This window comes from Danaus plexippus (genome assembly GCF_018135715.1).
Source record: "Danaus plexippus chromosome 18 unlocalized genomic scaffold, MEX_DaPlex mxdp_20, whole genome shotgun sequence".
Taxonomy (NCBI): Eukaryota; Metazoa; Arthropoda; class Insecta; order Lepidoptera; family Nymphalidae; genus Danaus; species Danaus plexippus.
This window is the reverse complement of record NW_026869853.1, coordinates 4,747,756-4,763,083: the sequence shown is the minus strand read 5'-3', so window position 1 is coordinate 4,763,083 and position 15,328 is coordinate 4,747,756. Positions and strand designations below refer to the sequence as shown.

General features: G+C 40.0%; 1 protein-coding gene across 2 annotated transcripts in view; it reads right to left on the bottom strand.

Annotated features, from left to right (window-relative positions):
- Positions 1–15,328, bottom strand: part of LOC116772960 (homeobox protein homothorax) — a 153,205-nt gene that overhangs the window by 72,364 nt on the left and 65,513 nt on the right. For both annotated transcript variants that reach the window (XM_032665292.2, XM_032665293.2), the window contains exon 8: positions 4,301–4,309. In XM_032665292.2, coding sequence (XP_032521183.1) covers positions 4,301–4,309 — 9 coding nt within the window. The remainder of the gene's footprint in view (positions 1–4,300; positions 4,310–15,328) is intronic.

The following is a 15,328-nucleotide window of genomic DNA, read 5'->3' as shown; positions in this document are numbered from 1 at the left end:
TAACGACGATTTGATGGCGAGTGTACCGACGCGGGCACACACCCCGGACAAGTGACTCCCGGATAATAAAATTGACATTTAAGTTACGGGACCATCGACGTGGCATGCTAGCTGACACAAAACACGAAGAAAGCTCGAGTCAGCGACGGATAATTATGAAACAAAGTCCCAATTCATCGTCCAAGGGCTCGATAAAGATAACAAAAAACGGTTGACGTGAAGCAGTTCGCGCAAATACATTACTAAATAACAGACCCTCGGATTACGGGACGTCATAAAAAAAGTAAAAATATCGCAAGTTCAGAGCAGAATTGTGCCAGTCACGAGGAGCGGCGACGGACGCATGCACACTCGCAAGCGGTACCGTTTAAACAAAATTGACGAGCCGGTGCCGGCACTCAAATATACACTTTATGCTCATAAATCCAAGGTTCGATATCCGCCCGGTTATTTTATATATAGGGCGTTCTCACCGTCGACTCGAACCTTCGAATAAATGCGGAAAGTATAGAAAAATGTGATTATTCATGCCGACTCCGAGAAAAATTACAAGCTTCCATGACACGGGGTCGGCTGTACACATGTATCTCTTGCGACGAGGACCAGCTCCCAGGGTCGTTGACACGGAGCCGAATAAAAAATACATATACCTAGTAAATTGCGTGACTTGAGAAAATTAAAAACTTGGACATCCACAATTAGCGGGCTCGTATAACGTAATCTAATTAGCACTGGTTTTGTAACACAGTGTTTGTGTTCACTAATGTGGAGTTTATTCAAGAGTCGGAGTACCTAATGTAAACCAGAACAGAGCCTAGTATATTAGCGTCGTGTTGTATCTGATAAGCCAGATCGTTTCATCAGGTATATGAGACTTAATTAATAATAACATCTGTTGATGGCAGCGCGGCGGGGAGTCTCACGTCATCTCACCCCACCGCCGCTCCTTGGAAGGAATCGACTGGTACAACTCCTCGAACTGATGAACAGGCTCGTTTAGATTTGGATAACAGGACTCAACTAGACAAAGACCTTGAAGACCCAACGTTGAGCACAGAATTTGCCGTACCAATACGTAAAAATGACTTCATATCGAACTTCAGCTGATATTGGGTTTTACGTCTTTTCAACGGAGCCTCATTTAGGAGTGCCTAAAAACTTGCCACATGATGGGGGTGCCGCGGGAGCCGGGACCGGCGGGGCCGGAGGCCGGGGGAGGGGGCGGAGACCCTCTGTAACTAAATTTTGAACTGTCACGTAGATTAATGATGCTAGGCCCGTGCGATACGCGCTAATGCTGGGAGATTATTGTGGATAAGACGATGTGCGGTTATCTTGTTTTAATGTAATTCTTAGATAAAAAAGAGAAACACGCATACATACTAATGTCAATGAATATTTAGGAACCATTTATTTGGTGGCTGTTTTATTTGGATATTTTATAATATAATATGAAAATTAAGACAATCAGAATCATACACATCATACATTATTTTGACTCCAGGGTAAACGTATATGTTCTCACATATATATGAATTGTCTCATCCGTGCTACATCATCGTCGCGCGAGGGTACAGAATGGATTTGGGAAATCGATTGCCTCCAAAAATATTTACAGCGACCACGTGCAAGCAGCCGTCTGAAGCTAGCACACACCCAACACTACTACCCGAAGTAAAGCGTATAATAAAAAGACCTATATTATAAAGAAAAGTAACCGAAACGTTAAAATAATAAAATTCGCGTAGTAAATCCGAAAAATATTAGTTTTATTTTAAAAAGATATTACCACAGTAATACAGAGGCCCCCATAGTAAGGCGCGGATAAATGCGAAACGCTTAGTAGGTGAATCGTAATATATGTACGTACATGTACCAAACGAGTCGATCTAACAATTATTTACAATACACTGCCATTAATTTTAATTTATCCAAGCAATAAAGCATTAATAACGCAATGCCCAAAAAGCGATGTCAATAGCGCAAAATTTATATGTCAACACCGGCCGCATGGTAGACGGTGTTGCCATTAGATAAATACAACATTATAAATAACCGCGACCTAGACAACTCGAATAAAAACACAAAACAACTATAATATAAATTATTAAAAACATTACACATAGCCACACGCGCAGTAAACGTCATGGCGATCAGCTGATCAAATATATTGCTACTATAAAAAGTGAAAACGCCAACCATTCGGCCCCGTGTCTCCGTCCCTCTCCGATCTCGCCGCGCGCCGGGAGGTGCGACCGAGACGGAGGCGAGGTAGGCCGGCCGTCGCGTAAAATGATATATTAATGTCAGCTGCGTTTAGGACCTCGTGAGTCTACAAAATAATAGATGGTCACAAATAAATTACTCGGCGAGTGCATCTCTGAACGAAATTCGGCCGGCCGTCGACCTCGACCGTGGCGCGTAAATCACTATTGATATACGACTTACGAAGGTCGCCATCTTGGATATCGCGTTCGAAATTCGAATCTCTGTTCGATACAGCCGTTAAGAACGTGTCGACGTTGTGTTTAGCGGTTTTTCGTGACTCCGACGAGCTGTTAACATAAACAATAAAATGAATGCACACTTGTATGGGACACGTCTGAGGAAGCTGTTCGAATTTATACCCTGGGACCGGAGGAGCTGCTGGGTCATTGCATGTTCAGTGTATAGGGAATGTTTTTTATGTTATAATAATAAGAGTGAGGACACACTCTCGTTCCGTACTAACTAATTGTAACGAGTGTCGGACGAGGCTCGTCAGTCAGTATGACGTTATCATGGCATCTCTTACAAGTGAAACAATTACACAAATCGCTGTCAACTGAACGTTCAATTTATGAAACATGTAACATCATTTGTAAACTAGACTCATTAATGTCGTCACTCATAGTTTTTTTAAACTTTAGCATTTTTGCAAAATTTGTAAAGAATATTCATCATCATGCCAATGTAATATTCATTTATTTTTTATTCTGTGAACCAATCAAGAAGCGGTATTAGAAGTGATAGGAGAATATATTATTAATTTAGTTGGCACTGATATTTTCTTTTAATGTTGTACATAAAATTAATTACATGATAGTTATTTGACTATGTAACAGGTAAAATTTACAGTTGTAAACATAAAATACTCCCAGCTGCGATATGTAGGAACAATATATACTTTTAAGAGTAATATAATTTTATTTTCACATTATTTGTGTAAATCTCATCCATCGAATGTTTGTAGACTATAAAATCTCTTACGATCCTTAACTTGTAATGTGGCTTAATACATCCATTGTTCCTCGAGCGGAGCCCGACCTCCGTAAGTATGCAGATTGTAATCAAGTAGAGAGAAACAAAGCTCATTATAACAGTAATTAATATTGTAAGGATATAAAGACGAACGGACCGACGCACCTACAGGGTACGCGAGACGATAGCGAGCATCGGAACGAGTAAAAAAAGTGATGTCCAATCATTCCCGCCATGACGCCGCGAGACAGAGAGGGACATATTTAATATGAGCGCCATATTTTATGATAAACAGCAATACGGAATGACGCGAGTTTGTTCGCGTCCGATTGATATTGTTTGATTTAATTTATTTATGCGTCGCGGGGATTTCGCGCCGAATGAATATCCCGTTTCCGAACTGACAAAAAAAAAAACTCAAAATTGAAATGCATCCGAACGTTGATTTTTCGAAATTGGAATGAATACGTCACTCTGACAGACTGTATGAATACAAATACAAGCGGGAAACGGGCTTTTTGGTTGGGATATAACGAAATAATGTTTAATTTGCATGCAACGGCCACTCCCGGCGTCGATGTTTCGCGAACTACGGAATGTACATTTCAAATAAATAAGTAATAGAAAATAAAATGGGATGTTTTTAATAATGATCGCGGCGGCGTTCGACAACGGACCGTGCGTTTAATGACCGCAGAGGTGTTTTTCGATCACCGGCACAATGAACGTTTCAAAATGTCGTAAAAGCCCGCCTCCACCGCCGCCGGTAACGGACGGTAACGTAAAACTTTTATGAGCGATTTTTGTGTGTTTATTACAAATGAAAGTTGTTCGAACGCTAATAAATTAACATGCTTTAATGACCTAATCAAAGTTTATGGCGCGACGCGAATCCCGCCGACTCCTAGTGTTGCCCGATTAACTTATTCCGACTTAAAAAAAAAATATGTCTGACGTAATTATTTTTCGTGTTTTATGAAGATTGGAAATTTTTGTTAACATGCTCTTTTTAGAGGCTCACCGTGATTTATGGGGCTTCCTGTTCGGTAGCCCGACTTACCCATGGCATCTGAAACAAAAAAAAACTCAGTTGAAACATATGATACACTTCCCAACGAATCAGGATAGAAATTTGTATGGAAATAAAATGGTATATTCTACAGAGGTTAATTCTAAGTTATCCTTCATATCTACAATAGAGTTATCACTGTATAAATTCGTGATGTTTCTTATCATATCACCTGACAGCTGACAGCCACTTGACATCCTGACATGTGACGAGCCAGTCACTCCACACGGAACTCACGGAACCGATGCTCTCAAACTGTTATTGTTCATAATACACTATTATTATTGCACAGAGTAAACACAACGATCCGAGTGTGAGACGGTGCGCTTCTACAAATATTAATTTACTTCACCAGCACGGCTACACGGCACCGCGGACCGTGTAATTTAATGATTCATCAAATATTAACAACGAAATGACGACTGTTTAACAGTTCCAGCGGTTAATACGGCGTGAAGACGCCTCTCGTTACTAACACGGCATAGCGAGAGGAGTCGCGGGCTGGCGTGCTGCTAAATAAATAATTAAAAGAAGTGTTTCAAAGCGTCTCGGTCGAGCGGTTGTTGGCTTTAATTCTATTTACATTCCGACTGGCCGCGGGAGCCCGGTGACACTGTCCATCAGGCAATGCGTTACTCTCTGTTAATACTGTTATGGGGACGTGCCCACTACAGACATACCTTTATATTTGTACAGAAGCATTGACAGAGGAAATAGCACGCAATCATAAAAAAAATATATATATATACAATAAGAATGTAATACAATGCGACAAAATGAACATCTCGTAAGTAAACGTCACTGATCAATATCGAGATCAGAATTGAACCCACGTCCCGGTAACTAAACCCCGGTTTACAGTTGAACCTCGGTTAGCGTGACGCGGCGTGTCTCCGGCCCTCTGACGCAGCCATACTTGGAAATGTACGTATGATTCCACTTACTTGAACGACCCGGCTTACATGACGGACCAATTGATTAAATTATATTTTTATTCTTTTTCAATAATTATACCTAATCGTTAATTTTATATAATTTTTTATAGGACCATATTTTTTTTCTTGATCATATCGAAAGATTGTTATTTATATATAGCAACAGTGACTAATATATGCAAGAACTCTTCCTGAAATCGCAATGTTCACGGTTGCACATATCGAAATGGCATTATATGTATATGAAGATATTATTAATGTGTCGTATGTAGCCGTCGTGTAGGCCGAGCGTTATACAGTTGCGTGTTCTGCGAGTGGGAGTCGCTCTTAATAAGAGGCTTATATACAATAACAGCGATCTATAACCGGCGGGCGACAATCGACCTTAAAGTGTAAGAGATACGGTCGAAGTGGTGTATCCGATCGACGAGTTATTTATACCGCGTGACCCGAGAGCTGACTTTGACAATTCGAACGGTACAACTTCAGGTGGAATGTAACGGTTACACTGAAATTGGTGAATGATACTTTACGAACGGGGTTCACATAACGTCTGCTGCGTTGTACGTATACGGTATTTTAATGATGTCCTGGGACGGTTATGATTTATATAACACATACGATATATAGAGAGCTTTCGTTGATACGAGGCTCCATTAAGTATATTATCAGAATGATTCCTCGCCGGGCGGGTCCGGGGCTGGACTGTGGAGCTGGCCGGAGGTGAACGATAATTTATCGAGCGGGCGACATCGCTAATGCAAGCGCGAGTGATATCAGACGTGATACGTAAGTGACGGCTAAGTGCGATCGCTTGTATTCAGATATCGTCCTCCGACTAGTTTATGAATGCCTGGTACCAGGACACGGCATACTATTTAGTTCTTCACTCCCTTTGTTATTCAAACGACAGCGCCATCATCATCCCCGTCATCACCACATCATATATTTTTTCGTTGATTTTCACACAGATGAATAAACCCTAATTGTATGTGAAGTGTCTCACATAGAAATTTATCTCTAAAAAACCTTAATATGCAACCGATTCCTACGTATATTGTAATTTCCTAGTGAGCCGAGTGTATCCAGGGGCATATCTTTTATCATTTCCACTGGTCGGGGATCCCGGAGCAAATCCCTGTATCCGGGGATTCGGCCGGGATCCGGTAATCCCGGTTAATAACGCTCGGAGACCCGGCGTTGCGCTTTACATTTGATAATAGCGCATTAGAGAGTTAAAATTGTAAATGTTATTAAGCATCGCTCGAAAGTAAGCGTTCATTTTAAAGGGAAATAAATGATTACTTAATAGTTTAAAAACAAACAAAAATGACGATTTTTTTAAGGACAAAAATGAATAAATGATAAATATATCTATACCGGGACGTCAAACAGATATAAGGGATCCGCAAACTAATGATTTCACATAGCGAAGCTCAGCAAATCCTTCCAATATGAAGCACGGAAAATACCTGGAAAATGGGATTGTTATTTCCCAACCCTTACGTTGTACCGAAAGAATATGTTTCCCGAGAAAAATAAAGAACACAGGTCGCCCCTGAACCGTCGGTCTGTAGTACAGAGTTGTTAGTTGTTAGTTGTGAAGCGCATTAAGTTTTTTATCGTCTCCAGTCTTTTGATCTCGGTACATCTGCTCAGAATTCGTCGTAAGGGCTGACCGCGCGACCACACACGATAGTTTACAGTCTAACAGTTTTACAGTCCGACAAACAAACAAGCCGTTCCAGGCAACGCTGTAACCGAATGTTGGTATCAAAGGCGCCAGGCGAATAACAGCATTACTGGGAATTACTGAACCAATCCAGAATGGGAACTTTAATAAAACGCGTCCACGTATATGTAGACTGTATATGCTAAGTCACAAATAATGGTATCGGTCTGGAAGCCGCGTGATTCCCATCAACCCAGCGGCAATAGAACTTAACTTCACCGTTCCGTGTGGCGTTTTAATATGAAATTTTCTATTCTTTCATACAAAGGGCTCAATTAAGGACGCCATTGTCCGGGGTCGAGCTGGTCTCGATTAGTTCATTATATTATTTTATGTGGAACCGACTTAACACAATACAAGTCGGTTTGCAGAAAATGCATGAACTTCATTTTGTTTTTACGACTAATATATCATTTAAAATTACTCATTTAATTCTCGTCCGACGTTGTCCGTCATTATTTATTGTAAATTAGTTTTAAATCTTCGCGTGTAATGTAAGTTAGGAAGCAAAAAGATTCCGCAGGGTCCTCTCCTGTTCCGAGACTACGACTGTTCAGGAACTTGTCGTCCTGTAATTGAGTCGTATTCTTAGATTTATTCTTCATTTGTTTTCATCGAATTTGTATTATTTTTCCGAAGGAATGTAATTACGATTCAGTTTCGTAATGCCTCAAACACTCTTCTGGGGTTGTATCTCTCGCGTGTGATGTCTGTTGTGGATGCAGCCGGCTTCGAGGAAGGGCGGACGGTTCTTTGATATCGCTCTAATAATAAATAGAGAATGTTTCCTGCGCGGGCGCATTGTTAGAAATGTTCGCGTCTTCAGATAATGGCATAACAATTTATTTTTGTACATGAAGTCTATAAAGTAGAAAGCGCCGTGATTCAAGGAATTATTGTTGATGTTTAAAGATTCGTAGAAAGTTTTAAGAAACTGGGATTGTGTTTAACATCAAATAAGAATTCGGTAATTCGGGACCTCGTTACTTTACTGGTAGATTTACGGTGCGCTATACGGCAGTTTTAAAACGATCATAACAGACGCAGAGAATTATATTCTCGTCTTTCAAATAGTTCGGTGTTCAAATGATAGCATAGGCAATGTTTATTCGATGTCCCAACTCCCAACTGGTACAAGACACACACCACTATCGGCCAGATTAGCCGAGACGGTGTCGTAAAGATAAACATATAATACCTGACTGTACAGGAGCTGATAAACTCTTCGCGCTGGTTTATAAGAACATGTCAAATGTGGCTTGTTGGAGGGCGTCTTTTATTGTGTGCCAGCTTTGTATCAGTAGCGATGAAGGAGATAAAAATTTATGCAAACCATTTTACGGGCGGCGATATGATTTTTTTTTTCGTAACAGAGCTATAGTCACGGGAATCACTATTATTGGTTGATTTCTTAATCTCAATATTTATTTCAGTGTATTTTTTTTTTATTCATTCGGCTTGGGTTCGGTTGAGTAAGTTTTTAGTAGAATGATTATTCTGCAGTCTCTGTGGGTACCAGGATAACAGTTATCGTGAGTATTATAAGCTTGTTATCTATTATCATCTGATAAGCGCCTCTCAGCTCTGCGCTTTGATCGCAAATCTTCTTACAAATATCACAAAATTTTATGAATGTTTACTTTTTGTGCCCCTTTAAGATTTCCGTGGTGTTACGAAAAAATGGATCTGTTACTTTCCTCTATTTCTCTATTTTCAGATTATTTCTTATAAGTTTTTTTTTTCTGTTTTGTTCACATCGTATAATTCTAAACGGCAAATGGCGGCCAACAATTACCATAGCGATGCTGTCAGGCATCTACCTTTGATCTCACTAATTATTGAATTAACTCCTCCACGCTCATGACACCCTGGTATTTCAGTTACAACGCCCGGTACTATTGATACAAACTATTTAGTTCAGACGTCTGTCTGTCCGTGTGTGACCTGTCACGGGAAAGAGTTATTGTGGAACTTCAGAAACTTGTAGTAAACGTATCTTAATAGATCGACTGCATTCATTTGAAACGACCGTAGTAAGTAGTACATAAATTAATTTGATAATTAAGCAATTTTCTGTGACATTTTGTTTACGTTCGTTTAGCCGTGAGGGTGTCCAAGCATTGTCTTGTAAGTCCTAGAAGGTTGATGACGGGTACCAGGGTGCCATAAGTCAGCAGCAGCTAATAAAGACGCTTGCATCGCATGTCCGCGTTAAAACGCTGGGCGGAGGGACTCCGCCCCGCCGGCTTTTAGCGCAAACTCGGACTTTACTGCTTTTCCGTTTTACGAGCCGCGTCCGCGAGGTATATTGTTGCCTTCCAAATTAGTTTTGTAGACAATCGCGTGTTGCTTACTAGGAACCGAGTCGAGGTACTTGGGTTACTCCATAATGATGGCACTGAAAGTTTGTTAACTTAAAACCAAACTATAACTTACACAACACGCTGGAATATAAATTCGCTGTTCACTGTTTCAACTTTCAACATTCATTTCATATTAATTTGAATGATGAATATGAGTAAAAAGAATTTCAATAAACACATTCGAACGGTGAAAATGGGTTTGGGTCGTATTAGAAATATCCCCGAATCGGTCTTGAGGGTCCAAATCCTAAGATAAATCGCCTCGAGAGCGAAGTTAATAGAAGAATAATGAAACAATTACCCGTATTGACGCTCGCGTGAGGACCCCGGTGGGGTGCATTCAAAAAAAGACCCCAAACGAAAGATAATTTTGATAGACACTTCGCGTGCTATAACCAATTACTATGTCGTAATTGGAATTTGGCACATTATCGGTGCATAGTACAACAATGGGTGGTACCGCTCGCACCTTACTGCTGTTATTTCAATCTCATTAAAACGTTGTTACCAATATTCATACTTAATTAGTGATGTAAGGGTGTTGGTGTGCTAGGATAATAAAACATCGCTGACTTCAAATACGAAGGATTTTAATATTCTCCACTTTAGCGATCACTTTTTTCTCATCGTTTTTAATTTATAGGTTATATTTTGTTTTGGATCGTGCGGTGTTTGTTGCTGACCTCGAGAGCTGTTTAGATTTTGGATGGAAAGTGCCGCGGTTATCAGCGTCTGAACAAATGTTGTCTATGGAGACGTTTCATCTCAGAAGCAACATCCGGCCTTATCTAATCTCCGGTCAGTGTTTGTGAAGGTGACTGCGATACGTGTCCTTACTCCCATCAAAAACAAGTAATGACTCGTGGAAAAAAACATATTTCAAGAGAATCAGTCTTCGACAACAGAATTCTCGTCTTTACATATTGATTCAAGATAATCTGTGGCGCCACTTGCGACAAGGAACTAAAAAAAAACTTCTTGCGTTTCTACTGTATTATATCTGACTCGACTGAAAGACTACGTTCAAACGTCTGTAGTGTATTTTATACTTGGTCATTAAGTCATATTTATATCTCCTAATAAAGAGAGGCATGTCATCGAGATCGTCGATAATAGTGATGTGACACCTACGTACCGATCCCGTTCGGATCCCGTGCGATTGTTTACACTATCAAGTATTGTCACTACAGATTACAGCCGTAACGTGTTTGTGGAGCCCATTGACTTTTGAGTGGTTTTAAACAAACATCATTGTGTCGAGAACAGGAGATCTCTTGTGCACCCTTGTAGGCAAATAACACTCGCTCTTATTTATTTAGAAAAAGACTAATCTCAGCGTCGAGTGCTTTATCGTATCCGGCCAGAATTAAACATTTTGATATTTTTTTAAACATTCTATTTAATACGTCTTGTTGGCTTTTCTCACAGGACGCGTGTAGCGGAGCGAATATTCTTATACCACATTAAATTAAAACCGCTCAGCGACTGACGCGTGATTAATAAGGTCGGAGTAACAAGTGAATGTTGGAAGATGTTTAAATATTTTGGATGGTATAAAGAATGTGTAGTTTAGAAATCCCGTCTCTGCCATCAGGTGGAGTGTGTTGTGCGAGCATTAATTAATCCAGATGACGGTTTCGCACGACATTCGTTCGGTATAATGTATCATTAGTCACGCGCTCCTATTTCCAATACATGAAAGTTTTTCTAGTTGGAGCCGATGCCAAAACTCATGTCCCACGTTACGCTTTGACCGTTAATTAATTTTAACTGACGCACGTACTTTGAAAGTTTCCAACGGATAGAGTCTATAAGAGACTGTCAGTCAACAGCCTCGATGTTCGTCTGTTGACGTTGCGTTTTGTTGAAGTGTCTCCAAAGAATGCGAAGATATAAATCAGCTCATCACACTTAATCAACAAACAAACCAACAGCCGATATTTCAACAGAAGAAATTAACGAAATAGTTAAAAAAAGTGTCAAGAAGTGTCACAAAAACGATTCACGTCGGCCGCTGATAATGGAGCAACAAAAAGTGATCCACGCAGCGTGACAAAGTAGACAGAATTAAAAAGAAACTAACCAATTGTAGCTGAAAGTGACCGGACGAAGATACATTCTGTATCATTTACACGCTATAAAGTGTAACAGTGAGCGGCGGGCGTCCATTACAGGTCGGAGCGTCACCTCACCGACGCCGAATAATTGGTTTCGGCAAACAGTTTTCAGCGCTTAAAACCGAAATTTTCGCGGCCGGTCGGCACGAATTAAATTAACGTACCCGTGTTACGTAAATAAAACATAAAATTTCGTACGTTAAGATACAATTTTGCTAAACTGTCGATCGCATTAGTATTCCCGGCTCACGTCAAAATATTCAAATAGAATTGTATCCTGTCATCGGAATACGAATCGAATCGAGTTGGAATTGATTTAACAAGGTGTTAGTTGCGGCTATGTGGCTGTTGTATGACTGTGTGGCTGTGTGGCTGTGTGGCTATATGGCTGTGTGGCTATATGGCTATGATACTAATCTGTCACTTGTGCGTCCAGACCTACTGTTTATTATTAAATTTATAACTTAATATTAACTAGCATAAATTTAATACTTATATGCGAAATAACTTCAATTCTTCATCTACTTCAGTTTTAAATGTTTTTTTTTATTGAATAATTATTTCCGAAAATAAACTGTAATTTAATTAAAAGTTAAACCATTCGAGAATATATACTTGTTAAAAAAAACGAGACAAGTCATATAATAGATATAGTATAGTCGAGTCGAGACAGTGACGCGCGAAAGACATTGTAAGTTTTAAGTTAGTCTATGGCGTCTCACACTGACATGAATATTAATGGTAAGTTTTTTACGAACTGTTTTTTTATCGTTCACAATATCACGGACATTACATCCCATACTAATACCATCCAAATGTGAACGCACCTCCTAATTGACGTCCATAGATTACAGACAATAATTTCTGTATTGTTTATGCCAACCAAATCATATTAATTGGTATTTGCGACGTGTTTGTTTAAATCTTTTTTCAAATGCATGTTCCCTCAAGCGACCTGCGGTCCTGGAGCGAGTCTCGTGATAGCGATTTTTGCATAATCTGTCATCAGTCCCGGGGTCCCGCAAAAATCGGCTAACAATGTAACACTCTGGTGGAGTGCAGCCAAGTGGCGGTCTCCAATTCGATTACCGGGTAGTGTCGGGGGCTTCTAAATAACTTAACTCGCTTTCCTCGAGTGCCGCTTTATTCGATTTGGCGCCGATTACAATGCGTAAGTGTTGTTGAGTTTGGGAATGCGGTTTGGGGCACTTTTTTGTCGATACTTTTAAATTTTACGAGCTGTCATAAAATTACTTTATATGCTCAGCCGTGTTTGAAATTTCTGTAGTTTTAGTGTCTATTGCTATAAAAACTCTCTATGTGATTATAAACCTACATTTTTTTATGTGATTTAGTAAATAAAGTTGTACAGTTAACATAATTTTATGCTCTGCGGTCTGAGACAAAGGTTTGGATTGAGCATTACAACTCTCCTTATATTTCCCATAAATATTTTTACACGAACGAGACCTTTGAATATTATCATCTCATATTTCCGAGACATTCTGTTGTCTAAGAAAATCACTTAAGCAAAAACATGAGAGCTATATAAAAGCTTATCCTTGTTAAATTTCGGGAAGCAAATACTTTAAGTTTATAGTCCCATGCAAATTTCCCCGACCTCCATAAACATAAACGTGTCATAGGCCGTCAAATACGGAAAACACATGCAATCTCAAGGAAACAACCCAGCGAGCGCCCTCTCCCATCTGATACGGGCTACACGGTCTTAAGGGCCCATGAAGCCGCCCGTCAGACGTCGAGACGCCGATGTATAAAATCACTATGAGAGAGCGTTAAATAAAGCCCGAACGAGCCATAAAACACTCACGTTTCCTTTACGGCATCTTTCTTTGTTTAGGGCCAAATAGCGAGCTATCACAAGCGATGATCTCTGTTCTTTTATATTATTATATATTTATTTGTAATTTATTGCGCCACGTCTCCGATTAAGATCATTAACATAATTAAAATGGCAGGCGTTTTTTTTGTTTATTTCATTCAGTCATATCATTACCAGTTATTACTGGAAATAATATTATATTAAATACTCTTAACATAGCTATTAAGAAATAGAGATGTATGAAGACTTCCAAAACAACAATCGAACTCCATCCGCCATCAATGGCCCGTCAAAGGACACTGAAAGTACATTTCCGGTCAGAGAGCCCTTGTCTTCATTTAATCATCGAGCAATTGAATCGCCACAGTACGGGTTGACAAATTCGCACGCCCTATACATTTCGTAAACGCGCACTTAAGACGTACCCTTGCTTCACCCTCGGACGCCTCCATTCTTTTTATATCGCAACTTTATTAACGCATAAAGGTCTGGTGATGGGCCTTTAAGAATTAGGATGCGCCCCGTGCCCGGGGACCGCTCAGTCGAGCTGAACAAATGGAGTGTCGGGACTTAGCTCCGGGATAGCGGGAATCGGTACATCCCTACCAGCAATTAATGGAACCGTTATCGTTGCCATCCAAATTTGAATTGGGAACAATCCATTTAGTCGCTCGACTCTATGGACTTCAGTTTTATAAAATAAATAAATGTCTCCCGATTCCCTTATTATATTTTATCTGTGATATGTTAATGGAGGTATAAATTCAGTATTGAATTTCCCGCAAATGTCGTTACGGCGATGGCTTGTTTAGAACCGAATAAAAATGAATTCCATTAGTGATGTAAATACATCCAATAATGTGGAGAAAACGCTCGTAAGGGGTATCGAGGCTGTGGAACCGATCGGATTTACATCTATACTCCGACAGTCTGTACTAAAACGAAATCATGAATGAAGCGCTGTATCGGAGACCCTGAACATTATCCTTATGCTGTCATTTTACGAGCATCACCCCAACCAGCGGAAGGGGTCACACCAGTACGAGGGTAGGAGACTTCGTGAAACACGCTCGTCCCGCTCCTACCCGCGAAGAGATCGTAAAACGGAGAGAGATAATCACTAAGATGAGTCGAAAATTATTTTTTTTATTATCACCATCGGCGGTGCTCTTTTATTTCCTTTTTACGGTCCGAGTACCTCATAAAAAGACAATAAACTTACTATTTACAGACCATCAGGAAATTGTTAGCCGAAGAGGTCTCTTTACGACACATGTTCGCCTGGTGGCTCGCTCCGAGAGGCCAAGTGATGTGCTCTTTACGATTGACGACCAACTTTAATGTACCAATGAGACATTTTATTTGATACTATGATAAACCAACGCCACGATGCAGCAGCCTCGGGTTGTGAGGAAGTCTCAAAAATATTATATAATGTCTCTATTACAACTGATAATTAATAAATTTAAAGCCGATAATCCATACATGGTAACAGCCACAGGATAAAACGTTCGGAGCGTATGAAGTGAGGCTACTCGAGTGCACCTCTTGTTTTTATCGAGGAATTCGGTGAGAGGAGTTTTAATAATAGTTATTAAAACAGCTGCCGGTCGGCTAATGCACGCGCTAACCGCTTTTTATGATTTAACACTGATTCCGTCGATATAACCGGCTGTAAATTGTTCCAGATCACCAGCAAATTGTTTAACGATATGTTTATAATCATTACTGTAGATTTACTTTAAGTTTAATGCGTCCGGAATGTCGAATGTTGATTAATGAGTCTCGATATAACGAACAATGGAAGAAACGCTAAGGAATATCAATAATACGCCGAGGAAATAATTTCTTTGGAGTATGCGAAGGCATTATAAGAGTTGGCTGCGGAACGCGGGATTTATTTGCGCCAACGCGAGCACAATATCTTAGAGCGAACGCCGCTGAGGATTTCAATATTGTGAATTCCAAGGATGTTTTCGCATAATGAATTTAGGGATAGCATTGCGGTTTTCGGTTCCAACCCCTTGCC